Source organism: Rhipicephalus microplus, unplaced genomic scaffold (genome assembly GCF_043290135.1).
Source record: "Rhipicephalus microplus isolate Deutch F79 unplaced genomic scaffold, USDA_Rmic scaffold_15, whole genome shotgun sequence".
Lineage (NCBI taxonomy): Eukaryota > Metazoa > Arthropoda > Arachnida > Ixodida > Ixodidae > Rhipicephalus > Rhipicephalus microplus.
This window is the reverse complement of record NW_027464588.1, coordinates 6,959,758-6,979,972: the sequence shown is the minus strand read 5'-3', so window position 1 is coordinate 6,979,972 and position 20,215 is coordinate 6,959,758. Positions and strand designations below refer to the sequence as shown.

Genomic DNA, 20,215 nt, shown 5'->3' with positions numbered 1-20,215 from the left:
TAGAACTCGTGTCCCCAAAGCAGGCCTTCAGTTACTCAACAAATATATTGCAAGTGGTGAGGACATGTTCATGGTTCTCAAGCAAAAGCAAAGCAGTCCCAGCAAGGAAGAATACTACGTTCACAAGCTTCGCCGGCGCGCCCCATCCGTAGTAGCAGCTCACTCTGTCGTAGTGTTTTTGCCAAGCATGCACGTCTTCGTCAGTTTTACCCGAGAATATCCGTGGTTCAAGTGCCCAGTAGTCTGGTTGTCAAGGTCTACGGCCACCTTGAGCCATGTTGGTGGCACTGGTGGATGCAGCAGCGTAGTACGTCAACGGGATTGCTGTGTCGTAATTCATGCTGATGTTGTCTGGGAGTAGGACAGCTAACTGTCTGCTACTTCGAAGAACTTCTGCTGCGGGGTGCAGGACCCAGCACCTCCACCAAAGCTGTTACGGATGTGGTGGGTTTATTTAAACTGAAAATGCCAGCGCTCAACCATCACTGCCGAATCACCATCGCTCGAGAGAGCCCTACTTTTTCTCTCTCGCTCTTTCAATCCCCGTTACGATATATGTGTGTGTATATGTAAATATATATAAAAAGAAGCGTAATTCACACAAAGAACGTTTCAGCACAATTTAGACGAACGTTTCGGCCGTGGGGCCGGCCTTCGTCTGGGGATGGCCGGTCTAACGGCCGAAACGTTCGTCTAATGTGAGCTGAAACGTTCGTTGTGTGAATTACGCTTCTTTTTACACTATCAGAGCCAGCGTGATACTTCTTATAGCGTTATACTTCTTGCCACGAACTGTTCGCCACCGCTAAACAAGCACTGCCAGTCTACGCTGCGCGCACCTTCTATCTTATCTCCCTCTTCCCTTTCCCTTACCTTTCGTTCTTATAAAAACCCAAGCCGGACAATGAACGCTCGCTTTTTGCCCTGGCCACTCTGTTCGTGCATTTCGGGGCGCGGCCCAGCCGCGGGGCCGGTTATAACAGTGGCGACGAGTATTTCAACAAAGAACGAGACCCAGCTGCTTCCTGAAGGCGGGCAAGCAGCCACCCCATCGACAGGCATGAGTCACCGCCTCTCAGAATTCAACGACACAGATAAGTGGCAAGCGTACCTCGTGAAGGTTGGGGCATATTTTGAAGCAAACGAAGTCACGGACAACGCCAGGAAAAGAGCCCTGTTGGTAGCCGCACTTGGGTCGCGAACGATTGATGTGCTATGCGGTAGAGTGGCACCGCAGAGGCCAAACGCACTCGGCTACGATGCGGTAGTGAAAGTTATAAGCGAGTATTATGACCCACGACCAAACAAAATTTCAGAAAGCTTCAAGTTTTTCCACCGAAACCAGCAGGAAGGAGAGTCTGTTCACGCATTCATTGTGGAAATACGGCGCCTAGCGCATAACTGCAACTTCTCGTCCATGCTGTATAGGATGTTAAGGGACCGTATCGTACGTTCAAGAAATTTGCAAAAGCAGCTGCTCGCGAAATCTGCGTTGACATTACAAGAAGCAGAGGCACTTGCGTTGGGGGCAGAAAGGGCAGGGTTAGATGCGGAGAACATAAATCGAGAAACGCCCCCGGTAACAGTGTCGGCAATGAAGGAGCAACGCTGGGTGTCGCGAGGCCAGAAGAAAAACGAAGACTGAAAGCCATGCGAGTGCTGCGGAAAGCGTAATCATAAGCGCGCGACCTGTTCAGTGCGTGGGAGGCACTGTTACAAATGTGGGAAAGCAAGGGCACTTGGCACGCATGTGCCAAAGGATCGACAACGCGTTGAATGTAACAGCCCAAGCCAACGACAGTGATAGCAGCGCGTCGCAACTTTGGTGCGTAACTTCGAAGAATTCATTGGTGCCACCGATTCAGGAAACGTTCACATGGAACGGCGTAAAGCTGAAAATGGACGTTGATACCGGCTCGCCCGTATGCGTCATTCCTAGAGCAACCTACAAAGCCCACCGTCATCAATGGCCGAAGTTGCAAGAGCCGAAGATAAAGGTGGCGTGCTATTTGGGGAAGCTACCCGTAGTCGGAGTACTGTCAATGCGTGTATGCCACAAATCGGCGGAGGTTGATTGCAACCTAATCGTCTTGGACTGCGAAGGTCCTCTCCTGTGCGGTCGTGATTTGCTGCAGAAACTACAAGAGCAGGGCCCAGCAGTACTCCACGTAGCTGCGCCACCACTCGGGTCGAGCCCGGAGTCTCCGCCCGCGCCTGCTGTGTTGGACCGCTACTCCGACCTGTGCACGGAGGGGGTAGGACTCGTGAAAGGCCCACCGGTGCGCCTTCACATCAAGCCTGGAGTGACGCCAAAGTTCTTCAAGGCAAGAAAGGTACCCTACGCTCTGTTGGATAAAGTTTCAGAGGCATTAGATCGACTCGTGGCAGCAGGCATTATATCACCAGTGACGCACTCGGAATGGGCTACGCCGATTGTTCCAGTCTTAAAGAAAGACGGCACAGTTCGCATTTGCGGTGACTTCAAGGTTACTTTGAACTTAGTATGCGAGCTGGAACAATACTCACTGCCTCTTATCGAGGATACTTTTGCGCAATTAGGTGGGGGGGAGCGGTTCAGCATTTTGGATTTGCGCGACGCCTACAACCAGATCCCGCTAGACGAAGAGTCACAAATTGGCCGTGATAAACACCCACAAGGGCCTCTTTTGCTTCAACCGCCTCCCGTTTGGGATTGCTTCGGCACCGGCGATATTTCAAAGGCGGATTGAATCAATCCTACAGGGCTTGCCTGGGGTGCAAGCGCACCTAGATGACGTGTTGATAGCGGAAGAGGGTGACAGCCAAAATTGCAATCTGATGGCTGTGCTCGAGCGCTTCCGTGAACATGGCATTAAGCTTCGTGCTGATAAGTGCCGCGTTAGCGAGCCCTCTGTTACATATCTAGGTCACCGTATTGACGCGAACGGACTGCATCCCATGGAAAAGAACGTGGATGCCATCAGGCTAGCCCCCTCTCCACAGAACGTCTGCGAGCTACGCTCATTTCTGGGCATGGTAACCTTTTATAACAAGTTTATGCCCAACTAGTCTACCATTCTAGCACCGTTGTACAAACTGCTGAAAAAGGGCGCTAAGTGGACGTGGAGCACCAAAGAAAAGAAAGCCTTTGTCCAGGTGAAAAATGCGTTGTGCGCGGCACCCATACTCACTCATTTTGACCCGAACCGTGAGCTCTTCTTGGAGTGTGATGCGTCCCCATACGGAGATGGTGCTGCAATTTTTCATCACACCGAAGGCGAGAAGCGACCCATAGGCTTTCGATCGAGAACGCTGACAACTGCCGAAAGAAAGTACTCTCAGATCGAGCGCCAGGCGTTAGCCTTGATATTTGGTGTTACTAGGTTTAGGGACTACCTGTTGGGGCGAGAGTTCACTCTGGTTACGGATCACCAGCCGTTGCTGGGCCTGTTAAGGCACGACCGTCAGACCCCCGTCATGGCGGCAGCCAGAATACAAAGATGGGCGCTACTACTTGGTGCATACAAGTATAAACTGCAGTACAAGCCGGGAAAATTTATGCTCAACGCGGATGCATTAAGCCGGTTACCCCAATCTCTTGAACAGGAGCTGCAGGACGACGAGGATTCGGCCGAGTACGTCCTCGTCGTGAACCAGTGGGACGAGTTGGCGGTGCCCATGAAAGAGCTTGAAGCCCTCACGCAGTCAGACGGCGTACTGTCGAGTGTGTGCAGATACGTAATCAAAGGTTGGCCACAACGCACTGCGGACGAAGGCACAGAGATGCGGGAGTATCACAAAAGGCGGAACGAGCTGTCCGTGCAGCATAACTTGCTTCACTGGGGTCATCGTGTTGTGGTTCCGGCGGAAGCCAGGAAGAAGCTACTAAAGTTATTACATGGAGCTCATCAAGGAGTTTCTGCAATGAAGGCAGTTGCACGGTCAAAATTTTGGTGGCCGGGCTTGGACCACGATATTGAGCGCTTAGCCGCTGTGTGTCAGCACTGCGTACAGGCGTTGCTCATGCCACCCGCGCAAGCACCCATTCGCTGGCCAGAGACGCAGGAAAGATGGTCGCGATTGCATGTCGACTTCGCGGATCCGATCCAGAACAAGATGCTTCTTGTCGTCGTGGACTCTCACAGTAAATGAATTGAGGCCATTCCCCTGGCTCACGCGACCTCGCGCAACACAGTCGATACCCTGCGAACGCTGTTCAGTAGATTCGGTCTGCCACACACAGTAGTGTCTGATAATGGCACGCCATTCACCAAATGGGAGTTCAAGGAGTTGTTGCAACAGAACAGGGTAGTTCACATGCGGGCACCCACCCACCATCCACAGAGTAATGGACTCGCCGATCGTGCAGTGCGAACCATCAAAGACGGACTAAAGAAGTGTGGGGACGCAGACTTGTCAAGGGCGCTGGCTAGAACACTGTGCCGCTATAGAAACACGCCGCTTCCGTCCGGGCGCTCACCATCAGAAATGTTGTTGGGTTACCAGCTCCGCACCCGATTAGACATGTGTTTTCCTCCCAAGAGCCGAGCAACAGGGGATGTCCACTCTGCTGACAGCGCCGAGTGGAACTTCGCACCGGGAGATCCTGTGTACCTTCGCAATTACGGCCGTGGTGTCAAGTGGACACCTGGGAAGGTCCGGTCAACCTCTGGTGCACACATCGTGTCTGTCGACACGGAGAACGGGCTTGTTCACCGGCACATGGACCAGCTCAGGCGGAGAAGCATCGAAGAACCGCCGAGTCCAGAGGCTCTCACTAGCCCCCAGATAAGCCCGGACCCTCCAGTACAAGACTGCGAAGCTCCAGCGGCTACTGGCCCCGGTCTTCCGGGCCACCCGCCCCCAGAGCTAAGACATTCCACACGTATCAAGAAACCAGTGGAGCGTTATGGATTCTAAGGAAGAAGGAATGCCACGAACTGTTCGCAACCGCTAAACAAGCGCTGCCAGTCTACGCTGCGCGCGCCTTCTATCTTATCTCCCTCTTCCCCTTCCCTTACCTTTCGTTCTTATAAAAACCAAAGCCGGACAATAAACGCTCGCTTTTTGCCCTGGCCACTCTGTTCGTGCGTTTCGAGGCGCGGCCCAGCCGCGGGGCCGGTTATAACACTTCTTATACTTCTGTGTGCATCGTCTCTGTGTGCCACCCACCCACCCATCTATGTAGCCGCCTATGACTTTTTAGCTCTCCTGGCCTTTTCAATAATGGTATCGATACCAAACTTGGTATGGCATAACATGACTGTATGAAGAACATAACTGACTAGTCATAACTTGAAAATCATGACATGTATGTCAACGATGTCATGATTTACATTTCAAGGTCCTGCAGCTCTTGCGGTGGTTTTGTTGAAATGGCATGTTGCAAAACTGGTATGGTATGACATGATTGCATGGCGAATACAAGCGACAGACCCTACCATGAAAATCGTGACATGTATGTCATGGCGATGGCATAGTGGTTACAGCATCCGCCTCGCATGCAAATTGTCCGCGGTTCAAATCCCGGTGCCGTGCAGTTCCCAACCGGATAAAAAAAAAATCCGCGTGGTGATGGAACTGCATTAAGAGGCCTGGGGTGCGGCCTCACCGGCAAAACACCACCGGGAACGCACCCCCTCACCAGAGAAGGATTGGCCACCCTGGTGCAGTATCTGGCGACTACCTTCCACATGCATACGTGAAATAAACCACGGCCCTCAGTCCCCAACAGCTGTGAAGCAACTGACCACGGCGGCGGTCAGATCTGCAACACAGCAGAGGGTGCTGAGAATCTCTGGATCCGGACAGGCCACCATTGGAACCTGAGCTTGGCAAGGTTTAACGCTAGAACCTTATCTAGTGAGGGAAGTCTAGCTGTACTATTCGAGGAGCCAGAGGGCATTAAATGGGACATAATAGGGCTTAGTGAGGTTAGGAGGACAGATGAGGCCTATACGGTGCTACAGAATGGGCACGTCCTTTGCTATAGGGGCTTCGCTGACAGAAGAGAACTGGGAGTGGGGTTCCTAATTCACAAAAACATAGCTGGCAACATAGAGGAATACTATAGCATTAATGAAAGGGTGGTAGGTATCGTAACTAAACTGAATAAAAGATACAAGATGAAGGTGGTACAGGCTAATGCACCTACATCCAGCCACGATGACGCTTCAGTTGAAAGCTTCTATGAAGACGTGGAATCCACAATGAGTAAGGTAAAAACACAGTATACTATACTGATGGAGACTCTAATTCAAAAGTAGGAAAGAAGCAGGCTGGAGACCAGGCAGTAGGAGATTATGGCATCGGTATAGAAACGCCAGAGAAGAGCTTCTAGTAGAATTCACAGAACGCAATAATTTACGGATTTTGAATACCTTCTACCGAAAACGAGGAAACCGCAAGTGGACATGGAGGAGCCCTAATGGCGAAAATAAGAACGAAATAGACTTTATAATGAGTGCACACTTGGGCATCCTGCAGGATGTGAAAGTGGTTGGCAAGGTGCGATGCAGTGACCATAGAATGGTACGGTCTCGAATTCCCCTAGACTTGAGGAAGGAACGGCAGAAAATGTTACACAAGAAGTCAATCAATGAGCTAGCACTGAGACGGAAAGCACAGGAATTCAGAGTCTCGCTTCAGAACAGGTACTCGGCTCCTAGTGAGGAAACCAACCTTAGCGTAGATACAATGAATGATGATCTGACGAGTATCATTACGGAGTGTGCAGTGGAAGTTGGAGGCACGGTAGTTAGACAGGACACTGGCAAGCTTTCCCAGGAAACGAAGAATCTCATTAAGAAGCGTCACATCATGAAAGTGTCAAGTACAACTGACAAAATAGAACTGGCAGAGCTTTCGAAGTTGATTAATAGATGTAACATATGCGATGTAAGAAGGTATAACATGGAGAGAATTGAACACGCTCTGAAAAAAGGAGGAAGCGTCAAAGCAGTGAAGAGGAAACTTGGGATAAGCAAAAGTCGGATGTATGCACTAAGGGACAAAGAAGGCAAAATAACTACCAATATGGATAGGATAGTTAAAATAGCGGAGGAGTTTTACAGAGATCTGTACAGTAGCCGAGGCAACCGCGACCTTAATACTATAAGAACTTGCAGTAACCCAGATTACACTTCACCAGTAATGATAGAAGAAGTCAGAAAAGCTTTGGAGAGCATGCAAAGGGGCAAAGCTGCTCGTGAGGATCGGGTAACATCAGATCTGCTGAAAGATGGAGGACAGATTGCGTTAGAAAAACTAGCCACCCTGTTTACGAGGTGTCTCCTGACGAGGAGAGTACCAGAGTCTTGGAAGAACGCTAATATCATCTTAATACATAAGAAACGCGATGACAAGGACTTGAATTACACGCCGATCAGCTTGCTCTCTGTAGTATACAAGCTATTTACAAAGGTAATTGCTAACAAAGTAAAGAAAACATTAGAATTCAATCAACCAAAGGAACAAGCAGGATTTCGAACAGGCTACTCAACAATCGACCACATTCATACTATCAATCAGGTAATAGAGAAATGGTCAGAATATAACCAACCACTATACATAGCCTTCGTAGATTACGAGAAGGCGTTTGATTCAGTAGAAATATCAGCCGTCATGCAGACACTGCGGAATAAGGGTGTCGACGAAGCATATATAAATATCCTGGAAAAAATCTACAGGGAATCAACTGCTACCATAGTGCTTCATAAAGAAAGCAACAGAATACCAATCAAGAAGGGTGTAAGGCAGGGGGACACAATCTCTCCAATGCTATTGACCGCATGCTTACAGGAGGTTTTTAGAAGGCTAGAATGGGAACAGTTGGGGATAAGAGTTAATGGAGAGTACCTTAGTAACCTGCGCTTCGCCGATGACATTGCATTGCTAAGTAACTCAGGGGACGAATTGCAACTCATGATTACGGAGTTGAACAGGGAGAGCAGAAAGGTGGGTCTTAAAATTAATCTGCAGAAAACGGAAGTAATGTACAACAACCTCGGAAAAGAGCAGCGCTTCGAGATAGGTAATACTGCACTTCAAGTTGTAAAAGACTATGTCTACTTAGCACAGGTAATAACCGCAGAGCCGAACCACGAGATTGAAGTAACTAGAAGAATAAGAATGGGGTGGAGCACATTCGGCAAGCACTCTGAAATTATGACAGGTAGATTGCCACTATCCCTCAAGAGGAAGGTATATAACAGCTGTATCTTGCCGGTACTTTGCTACGGAGCAGAAACCTGGAGACTTACAAAGAGGGTGCAGCTTAAATTGAGGACGACGCAGCGAGCATTGGAAAGAAAAATGGTAGGTGTAACCTTAAGAGACAAGAAGAGAGCAGAGTGGATTAGGGAACAAACGGGGGTTAAGGATATAATAGCTGAAATAAAGAAGAGCAAATGGACATGGGTCGGGCATGTAGCGCGTAGACAGGATAACCGCTGCTCATTAAGGGTAACCAACTGAATTCCCAGAGAAGGCAAGCAGGTTAGGGGGAGACAGAAGGTTAGGGGGGCAGATGATATTAAGAAGTTTGCGGGTATAAATTGGCAGCAGCAAGCACAGGACCGGTTTAACTGGCGGCACATGGGAGAGGCTTTTGTCCTGCAGTGGATGTAGTCGGGCTGGTGATGATGATGATGTATGTCATGTAACGACATGACTACATGCCAGGCTCATGATGCGCTTACGGCCATTTCGCTAGCATCACATGTACCAAATTTGGTATTACAATACGTGAATGGATGACGAAGGTATGCGACTAGTGCAAACATGACAGTCATATGATGCGTGTCATGTAACAACATGACTACATGCCATGCTCATGATACGCTGGCGGCCGTTTCTCTAGCTTCACATGTACCAAACTCGGTAATACGCTACGCGAGTGGACGACATAGATAAATGAGACATCCAAACATGATGATCACGACATGCGTGTCGTGTACTGCACGCCACACTCATGATGCGCTCACGGCCGTTTCGCTAGCTTCACATATGCCAAATTTGATATTACGCGACGCCAATGAATGAGGAAAATATGTGACTGGTGCAAACATACTAATCATAAGATGCCTGCCATGTGAGAACATGACTATATGCCACAGTCAAGGCCCCAATATTTCGCCGGCGTTCATTTCGTCGCGTCACCCCAGCGTTGCTACGCCAGGCACTGGTCTTGCCATATACTCGCAGGTGCGTGCCGCAGGGAGACGCAGTGTTGTCTGGGTAACACATTGGCACAGAGTAATGTTACTCTATGCCTCTGGTGCAAAATTCAGCATATCACATTTCGCACAGGTTGCCATCGGGCCACACTGACAGACGCTGGTCGCGCTAGGCGTCAGACTATAGAGTGCTCGCGTTTTGCTAACGTAGCGTCGCTGTGTGCAGCGTGCGCGTGCATCAACGCTACATTGGAGTATATTGGGCCCTTCATGATGCGCTTGCGGCCGTTTTGCTAGCTCCACATGTACCAAATTTGGTGTTAGGTGATGCCAATGAATGACGAAACATATGACTGGTGCAAACATGATAATCCTGACACGCGTGTCAAGTAAGAACATGACAACATACTACGCTCATGGCGAGCTCGCGGCCGTTTCACTAGCTCCACATTTATTAAATGTAGTATCACGTGACATGAATATATGACAAAGGTAAACGACAAATTCAAACATGACTATCATGACACCGAAGTCATGTACGGCATCATTTACCTCCACCTCATACCGTTGTGCTGATTTTAAAGTGACACAACAACATTTCTCATTCATGCTTCGCTTATCGATTCCCACTGTATGTGGGATCTGCCAATTTTTTTCTTTCTTTATGTCAGTCACATTCTTTAGCAACTTAGACTGTCGAAAATGTGTGCGTACGGCCCTTTTCTTGAGCATGTCTCCCCCTGCAACTTCTTTATTTCCTCTAATGAAACTTTTTAACACAGTTGAAGTCTAAGCTTCAAGCAGGGAACGCACATTGGCAGCCTCGTGAGCACTTCATAGTCATTACTCACGAGGCTGCTTGCTGACCCACTAGGACAACATAACACACTTTCAGCTTTTCTATGTCCTCCAGAAGTTCGGCCAATTGGTTGATGGTATCTGCATAGCCGGCCGACTTGGCTAAGCGATGGCGACGGCTGATAATGGTGACTGTCATGTCTTCTGCGAGGACTACGCATTTCTCCTCAAATAGCGCTCGTTTTTCTTCTTTGAACACTATAAACACCACAAAACGTCTTGTTTTACCATTTTCAACAACGTTTCACCAGCACAAAGCGGACAAACAGACGTTTTCTATGTCTTGAAGCGAACTGACGCCAGTTGCTGAAGGCATGTCGGGACTTGAATTTCACTGTCTTCGAGTTCAGTGATCGGAGATAGTCCATTCTTTTTCGCCGATGATATTCTGGAAAGTACCCCACTTCTATCGGGCAGCTTTCGCTTCTTTGTCGGGGCTATTTGAAAGGTAAGCGGGAAAATTCGGGAATATCTGTGCAAGGCATCCTTTGAGAAGGTCCCACTTTCCTCTGGCGATTTGTACCTTTTTACCATTGATGACGTGAGTGAAAGTCTCCAGGATGTCCTCCTCATGAAGGTGCATATCACACACACGTGATGTGCTGGGCAGTTTCTTATCCGCACGAGAAACAGCGTGGTTCCATGCCTTTCGCTGCTCTGGTACACACGAGGCACAAAAAAAATGTCATGGTACATGTCTCTCATTTCCTGTAGCCACTTGTACAACCGAAAACGCAACGTGTGGGCATGATGAAAACACGCAACACATACAAACCAGAAAAGGGCATGCTGAAGCACAAGACTGTTCACGCAGAAAGAAGCCTCCACGGTAGCGACGCACTGCAACATGCACAGCCGACGGAGGTTAGTACGGGAGTGACATGAGCGAGCATGCTGCGAGTGAATCCTGATGCGACAGCAGCGTCATGTTTGTCTCTGGCAGTGGCGGCGCCAAGCAACATGGCTTAGTTTTGCAACTTACCTAGTTCTAAAAATGTTGGCTACAGTAACATAGAAGTTCTGTAGTGAAAAGAACCTTTGCATGCCAAATTTTGAATTAAAGTGTCAGCTTCTCAATTTGACTATGTTAAGCAGTAATATTGCCAGAAATATATGTCAGATATTCAATAGAGAGCTGTTCTTGGGAGTCAGAGAAAATTTGTTCTACAAAAAATTGTTACGAAGGTCTGCCGCATGTTTAAAGTGTCCTGGTGGCCTTCTCTGACAGTTTCCAGCAGCTTCAGCTTTGCTTGCATCGTTATATCAGACACAGGGTTGCATCTAGTGTCACTAGGAGTTCCTATAATGTTGTCATGACGACACGCGCATGGGTGCGCACCAGCGCTACAAAACACATGCGCTGTTTGAAACTGTCTAGCAACCCTACCTGAATTGAGTCAGAACGACCTTAGAGTTCAAGGATAATAGCACCTCAGCTTCAAGTTTTATGGTCACGACGTATTGCATCAGCCTGAGACATCCGCAGCCGTTCATGGATTTCCTTTGTTTGCATCCTCAAGTTGTCTCCTCTGCGGCAACTGCGTATAGCTTCTGACCTTTGTGCGCAATCTTATAGCTACTCTGGTTACGTGTGTAATCCACCTTTTGCTGGAGGGCAGCGTGCTTGCGCTGGCTGCGGAGCTTTTCCTAATGACAAGAAGGCCCCCGGAGCACATCTTGGCCCCGACTATGAAGCAGTGTGAAAAGTTTTAGAACTGCGTGCGATATTGTCTTCTTTTTAACACAATATGCGCGAAAATGTAAATAAATATGCTTGGATACATATATTGAAACGCCAACCTATGCGGAGTAAGGTGGCTCATGGAGAGAGGTGACGCTAGATGAAATGGTGAAGTTCATTAGACACCTCATTTACAGAGGGATTATTCACATCACAGGTATCCATCTATATATTGGAATACCTAAAGACTTATCACAAGACAACAAAAATTTACAGAGAAAAGTGTACAAGTACACTTGTGTCTCAAAAAAAAACCATGCAATATTTCACTGCATTGCACGAGTGAGCGATGGAGCAACACCTTGGTTCTGGTTCTCTTTGTTTATGTGAAGAGAAACATATTGTACAACATTGACTATTTTTCCTGGGCCATTTTATCTACAAAACCTATATTCAAAATTTCCTTTGTTTTGAATATTTTTGCATATATAGTGTTTTTTTTTGCACTGTTTACCATGTAATGACCAAAAATTACACACTTCTGACATTTTTATTCATTCTAAAGTATTTTGTTGTTCTACAAGATATATTTTTCAAAAACAGCATTTCACTGTGCGAAGTTTGGTATGCTGCAATGCATGCTGGAGCACTTTTTTAACTGGCAAAAACAATTTCCCGAGACATATGAAAAGCAACCATTTTCGTGCAGTAAGAAAAGACTTAGGACTTGTCGCACAAAACCAATTAGAACATTTGAATGTTGTCACTAACGTGAAACTAGAAATATGTGAACATTCGAACTTTCAAACATTTTGAATTGCACAGGAATTTTACTATAAGAACTTCTGCAACGTAAATAAACAGCCTACGTGCGAATTTTTAGACTGTTCTGAAAAGTTGCGCACTCTTAAACGATGAATGCATGCGTTTATATCCTGCTCAAGCAGTAAAATCAGCACAGCTCATCGCGAAATAGTTGCTTTATTGCCTCCCAGTTATCCAGCGTTTTGGTGTGTGGCCAAGTTCTCTAGAACACATTCGGTGATTGCCGTGAAGCCCGCTTGACTCTCTGAAGCTCGGATATTGTCTTTATAATAAATATTCAATTTTTACACAATATTTGTGAGCAAAAGTTAGAAAAGCATTACGAAATTGCTGCTAACAATAAAGTTTGGATGAGGTGCTCACTGCTAGACCGCTGTACCGGGAGAGTCTATCTACATAGTACATACATGAGTAGTGCGATATAGCGACATACTTTGAGATTTTGCTTTTGAAAATTATCTTTTGTGGTTTTCAGCAAAAATGGTCCAGGGGTAGTTGCCCACACTTCCCACTCGAAAGATGCAAGTTCGAATCGCAGCAGTAGACGGTCGATTTTTATTGTTTGTGTAACTTTTACAGCTGTATTGGCTTGCTTTTTTTCTTTCTAAATCTAGCTTCAGTTGCTATGCATTGCTACGGAAAGTTACGTGAAATATGAAGTTTTTACCGAATCCCATGCAGTGGCACTGCAAATGAATACACTTGCTGTCAAACATTTTTTTAAATTCATATTTCATGGAATTTTTGGTAGAAATATGTAGCAACTGAAGCTCAAAAAAGGAAACCAAGACAGCAGTACAAGTGACACTAAGAATACAAATCTACTACCTACAGCTCCTGGGTCTTTTAAATGGGAAGCAGGAACTCTTCCCCTCTACTACTTCAGCAAAGCCGCACGCATCTCTTAAAGCAATGACAAATCACAGACTTCCAACCGAAGTTCCGCATGCAGATTGACTCTGTTTGGCCTGCATTTTCTGTGCATTGGTGCTACAGTCGTTCCGGGCACTCCCCTATCCTAGTAAACTCGTTTAAGGTTGGAGTGTGTGCACCTGGATCCCTGGGTTGATTGACGACGCAAACTATAGATGGCCAACGTGGCCTCCACATCTCGCTGAAAGTAGCGCAAAGTTTCGAGGCTGGTCAGGCATTTTGGTGCAGTGTGGCACAATTCCGGCGAATTTCATGGTTTTGATGCAGCTCAGCGCAAAAAAAGGGCAATTGAATCAAATTGACGCAGGTGTTGCACTCCTGAACACCGCGAAACACTTGCGTCTGCACCTCACCATTCACTGACCTAGCACTGCACTCTGTGCAAGAAGACGAGGGCAAAAAAAAAGCAGAAGCAGTGTGCACTGCGTTTCAACTTTAGCTCGAGGACATTTATGGGCAAGTTCAACAAAGTTATCGCAAGTGTAGTTTCCACCTGGTAAGAGTGCACAGTTTCAAGTAGTACTCACAAAACAATGCAACTTACCAGCTCTTCATGGCCAAATGCCACCGATGGTGATATACAGCTGAAATTCCCATCAATCAATGACGGCTGCCTGGCATTCGTTATCAGAGACTCTTCTGGATGAGCCCACTGAAAGAGCAAAAAAGAAAAGAGGAAGAAAAAACTGTCCATTTTCAGATATAAATCTCTAACCTTTCATGTGAAGGCTTGTGCAAATATTCCCAATTCTAATTTGCCTCAATTGGAAATTGCAAAGTATTAGAAATGAATGACTACGTCTATATACTATTGGTCCACATGTAACCTCCTGTAAAAGTGGTTTTACTGCAAGATAAAGGTTCTAAGCCTTGAAAGCACCTACCCAAGTGTATGTATTAACCAGGGCTGGGCAGTATTACGATACAAGAGTATCACGACAGTATTTCAGAGATACTTTTCACACGCAAAGCAAGAGCTCTACCCACTGAGCTACACCCCCATCATAGATACTTTTGAGTAGCTGTATTGCTGTATTAAGATACTTTTTCAGAAATGTATTTGTACCTCAGTAGTGAAATACTTTACAATGTATTGCCCCTATCTCGATACTATCCAGGACCCGGGTATCTGGTTACTTTTTTTTCTGAAATGAGGCAAGACATGTTTAGAATGGGAACCATTTTTTTTTGCTCTGATCTTGGCAGTTCGCGGCGAGATATGCACTCACCATTTCTACATTTCTGCTGAGGGTGAAACTGACTCGTACCTTCCTGAAGGTGAGCTAGTCGCTTTGCTACGCGCATTCCATTTTGCACCTTCAGGCAGAACTGGAATGTGTTTGAATGATCACCTGCTTGAGCTTCCCAACACTGCTATACTGCCATTTTGAACTCCAGCAGCGATGTTTTCATTACGAGCAGCATTGTATACTGCACAATGGGCGGCAAGCAACAGTGTCGTTCTTAAAATGTGTTTCCTCATGCCAATTGAATGAGCAGTGCATAATTCTTTCTCTCGTTTTTTTTCCTTCTCTATTTTTTGCAGCGTCTATTTGAAAAAGCGGAGCTTATCGTGGAAGCCACAAACCACCCAAAGAATTTGGTGGGTGGTGCCGTGTGCCATAAACGATACTTCTTTCTTCAAAGCATTTCCGGAAGACGCTGGCGTAGCGACACAGCGATTGGAAGGAGGTCTTCTTGCATTTTCTTTTGCACTTCTTGTTTTGTTCGTTCTTATTTCTGCTTTTTCTGTGTTTCAAGAAAACACTAAACCTTCACCTGAAAGCAAGCGCCCGTCTTCATAGTTTCTGTGTTCCATTCTTTCTTTGCGCTAGGCCACTTTAGCAAAACTGGAAACCAACTAGCCTGAACCGCTAGTCTGCTTAGAGAAAATCGGTGAAGCAAGCGCCACCATTACAGTGGCAGCAAGGAATTCAGGAGCCTTAATTCCTTTTTTTAGTCAGAGACACATGCTGACCGCTGTGTTCGTGCAGGATTAGCCGTAGCATGTTACAAGTAACGGCATTAATGGTAGTACATTGCTTTTTTAGGTAACTCAGTAATGTACTCGTTACCATTTCAAAACTCTAACGAGCAAAATACTTACGTTAAGGTGGCGGTCCTACTCTGACGACACTGGTTCTGCATTTTAGGCACTATTTGCTGATGCGCCATGCTTACTGTGTGGTCAGAGTATCGATGTGAATTGTATTCACTATAACACAAGTTTGTGCTCCTCTGCAGCAGTAGAGTGACTTCTCGTTCGTGAGTCTTGTGTTGAGGCCAAATTGACGATGTCTAGATGATGGCCTATCTGAGAAGCTACTGCTGCTGAAGTGCAATTGACGCGCCAAATGTTTAAACTAAACAGACTTGTGTTAAATAGTTAAATAATAGCATAGCTTTTCTCGATTCGTTTGTTAATGGTTCCAGCCCTTCGCTTCAACTATGCTACTTCTAGCATAGCTAATAGTGTTGCCGCTAAGTATCCAGATTTCGGTGTACAATGCATTTGACTTGCTTTCATACAGCATACGTAGTTCTTTATTGCAACTGATATCTGTAAATATGTCACTATTAACAATTATGTGCAGTGTAGGCCTCTTTGTAATGCGTTAATGGAACTCGGACTACGGTGATAAAATAATGAGTAAAAATTATTGCAAGTTTCAATGCACTGCGCATTTAAAATACTCTGCTGCACATGACTAATCTCTGTACGAAGTATGACTATCCCCGACATAGAGAAGAGTATTTCAGTTTTTGCAAAACTATCTTTGAAATATCCCATTACGTCAATTACAAATGTATCTCAGTATGTCTATTTTAGGCTTCCACACTGTGTACCGTATTTACTCGCATAATCCTCGCACTCGCATAATTCTCGCACCCCCCATATCGCCCTAGAAAAATACGAAAAAATTTTTTCCTTGAGGAATTATCGCATCCCCGAAAACTGCCGCAATAATGTCTGCTCGTTCCAGCCACTGATGATGATAGCGCGCGCCATTTGGCGCCATCGCTTAAGCATCAAGCGTACTATTGCACGAAGATTCAATTCAATCCAAGCCAAGTCGAAGTGGCCAGTGCGCGTTGCGGCGTGTTTTGTATGTTGCGTCGGTTATCTTGGCACGTTATGGGGCGATACTGAAGCCACACGGCTGCTTTAAGTTGCAAGTGATAGATCATACGCTAAACAACGGCAACAGGGCCGCCGGTAGGCCTTTCAGAGCCTACGAGTTCTGTGTTCGCTACTGTTGACGGCAGCTGAAAGCCACCAAGACGCGTTGGGCCTGCCGTGTGCCTAAAACTGGGTTTAATGGTAAATTAGAAGTGTGGCAGCTTGGGCTAGTTGGTATGGCATGACGATAGTTATAGCGCGAGAACAAAACGACGACACAGAGAAAAGAAGGACACGAGCGCTAACTTAGAGCACGAAAATATATAGAGGAGACAGTAACCATGTGATAAAAACCATATTTCACAAAGAGCAGAACATGAGTAAGAAAAAAAAAACAAAAACAAACAACACAAAAACAAAGGCACTGAAAAACAGCAAAAAAAGAAATCTAGAAGAAAACGAAACAGAAAGGTAAAGATAATATAACTACCTGCCCACACCGAAACCTTCGAGGAACCTGCGTTCCTTCTCGGACAAAGCCACGAAAGGCTTGCTAACACAAGGCACCTGTTCGCGTGCCATCTGCGCGGCCTCGACAATGACTCAGGTGCTTTCATCTCTGTGTTTGTACAGCGTCGCTGTGTCCCTCTATCTCTACTCAGTGATCTATTGGCAAAAATGGGCAAAAAACTGCAGGAAAAGTTAGAAGGCTCGCATGTCAAAATATTCAGATACGTGGATGATTTCTTGGTTCTTGTGAATTGTAATTCTTCTATGTTTCACTCGTTTGGGACTCAAACTATAGGTGTGTTGGAAGATTGTTTAAAGCCTCTTGTGTTGACACATGAAATGCCTGATAATGACAAGTTACGCTTTTTGGGTTTAAATCTGCTTTTTAGCTCACAGCACATTTGTTGGTGTTATGAACCACGTGCGCAGAAACCTCTACTTCCCTTTTCTTCCGCTCACAGTAAGATAGTTAAGCGAGGCATAGCACGAACCTGCCTTGAGAATGCTTTAAATAGGTCGTGCGCCCACAATATCTCTGCGAGCTTCAAAGCTCAAGTTTCCCGGCTTAAGGCTTCAGGTTTCCCCGAGGCGTTTATCACGTCTGTTGCTGAGACGATCCTGGGAACTAATAAGGCAGAGCAGAGGAAGCGACAGAATCTGAGCAACACGGATACAAAACGTGAAAGGATAGCGGTGATTCCATACATACACCAGATATCACACAGCCTCAAAAAAATCGGAAAACTAGTTGGAGTTCGTGTCCTGTTCTCGGCACCATTCAAATTAATCAGCCTCACCAAATCTACAAAGCCCCTGAAAACGCAATCATCAACGGAATGCAGAGTTCAACATCGAAACAGGTATGCGGCCTGCTCCCGGGAAGTTGTCTATAGGACCCCCCTTTCATGTGGTGCTTGTTATGTCGGAACGACCGGAAGGTGTCTGAACGATCGGCTGAGAGAACACGCTAACAGTGTTAGAAACGGGAAAGGTGGTTTTCTTGCCCAGCACTGCACTGAGTGCAATTGTGTTCCCCTCTTCAAGGACACAGCGATGCTGTACAAACACAGAGATGAAAGCACCCGAGTCATTGTCGAGGCCGCGCAGATGGCACGCGAACAGGTGCCTTGTATTAGCAAGCCCTCCGTGGCTTTGTCCGAGAAGGAACGCAGGTTCTTCGAAGGTTTCGGTGAGGGCAGGTAATATTATTTTTAGCTTTTTGTTTCGTTTTCTTCTAAGTTTTTCCTTGCTGTTTTGCAGTGCTTTTGTTTTTGTGTTTGTTTTTTTTTTCTTACTCATGTTCTGCTCTTTGTGCCATATGGTTTTTATCACATGGTTACTGTTTCCTCTATATATTTTCGTGCTCTGCGCAATAAACTCAGTTGGAAGTTAGCGCTCGTGTCTTTCGTGTCCTTCTTGTCTCTGTGTCGTCGTTTTGTTCTCGCGCTATAACTATCGTCATTGATGGTAAACTTTACTTCTTCAGAAAGAAACTGCGGACGATTCTGTTAAATAGACATCAGCCCAATACTGACGTCCTACGCTTACCTTTTGAGGGCTCCTGTTGAGCACCGACCGCTACCGCTACGCCCGCAAGCTTCGCGTATGGTATTCTAATTCTCGACTATTTGCTTTCACTTTTTATGTCTCAAATAAATCTTGCCTTGTGTTGAACCTCTGCTTTTATTGTTGAGGTAAGTTCTAATTAGTACTTTGTAATGCTTGCTGTAAGTTGCTGGTGTGAGAATCCCGATTTGCGGCCACTTCGTTTGTTTTTTTTTCGCTCTTTGTTTTCGTGGAAAGTTTTTCCCGCGTAATTCTCGCACCCCCCAACTTTGCATCAGGTTTCCGGCAAAAAAAGTGCGAGGATTGTGCGAGTAAATACGGTATTTCAATATCTGTATTCCGGAACACCTTTTAGTGTATCTCTGCCCAGCCTTAGTATTAACTGCATGTAACTCCCTGAAAAGATTGTTCTTCTGCAATAAAAAAAGAAGGGTAAGCCGTGAAACACCTATCCAGAAAAAATCCACACTGCCGCAAAGCCCCACTTTAAAGATAAATGAACATAATGCTTTGGCGTCGATTCGTCACTTTCCAAGCGTAAGAGCTTTTTATACCAACTGATGCCCTCAACGTACAGGAAGTTTTAATAAAACACAACCTATATATCAGGTCATCACTTGCATTCTACCGCAAGTCCAATACTACGACAATTGTGGACATTGCAATACTAGTGTATTGTGGACATTGCTAGATGCCTACCAATGAACAGGCTGCAAAGAAAGTGCTCGGGTTCGCCATCATGCTAGGATGTGTATAAAAGCTTCAAAGACGCACTGGTACTGTGTGTTTGGCAGGCTGTCGGGCTCCTCTGAGCAAATATTTTTGATAAGCACTTGACGCATGCAGACTACTTCAAATGAGATCATCAAAAAGAATACAACTGTGGCACACAAACACAACTCACGAGTGCAGTTGTCCCACTCCCTTTGTCGCTTCTCTCCGTGCACTCCAAGACAGTACTCAGGCGGCCCTTTTGTTGCGACGACAACTTCAGAATCGGGCTCAGCCTTGGCTGTGCCGACAATCCCGCGAAGGCAGTGGACAGTGTCGACGGCGAGGATGCAGGGCTAGTCTCCACAGCTGGAGATGAGGCAATGTGGCCGCCAGCCGACACTCCTGACACTGAAAAGAGTAGTAAAAAAGGGGACAACAGTGCAGCTGTTATTTGCCAGAGGCACTGTGAAAATGTATTTAGAAAAAATGGCAGAAAAAAAAAATCTTCTCACTGCACATGCAGCGTCTGCATAGCCATTATGTTGAACTGTAACTTTACGACATTTGGCCATTTGAGCCCAATCCAGCTGGCAAGCATTAAAATATGAAAGTGGGCCCATACAGTTGAAACTTGAAGTGAAGTCTCAAATAAACTGTATTTACCATGTTTATGCGACTGCATGTTGTTGACTTTAGAGATTTAAACTTTACATATGAAGATGCAGAGTAAATTTTTGGAACTCGGAACATCGAACGCCAGCAAAACTAATCACAAACCTAAAAGCGTTTTTTACTAGGAGACCTGGAATAGCCACAGAAATCCTGGAGCGAGCCCTTGGATTGCACCAAGCG

At 46.1% G+C, this 20,215-nt stretch overlaps 1 protein-coding gene across 3 annotated transcripts in view; it reads right to left on the bottom strand.

Moving 5' to 3' along the window:
* The window catches only part of LOC119185594 (uncharacterized), a 98,626-nt gene that overhangs the window by 2,787 nt on the left and 75,624 nt on the right, over positions 1-20,215 (bottom strand). For all 3 annotated transcript variants that reach the window (XM_075883142.1, XM_075883143.1, XM_075883144.1), the window contains 2 exons: positions 19,554-19,771; positions 13,997-14,104 (listed from right to left, as the gene is read on the bottom strand). In XM_075883142.1, coding sequence (XP_075739257.1) covers positions 13,997-14,104; positions 19,554-19,771 — 326 coding nt within the window. The remainder of the gene's footprint in view (positions 1-13,996; positions 14,105-19,553; positions 19,772-20,215) is intronic.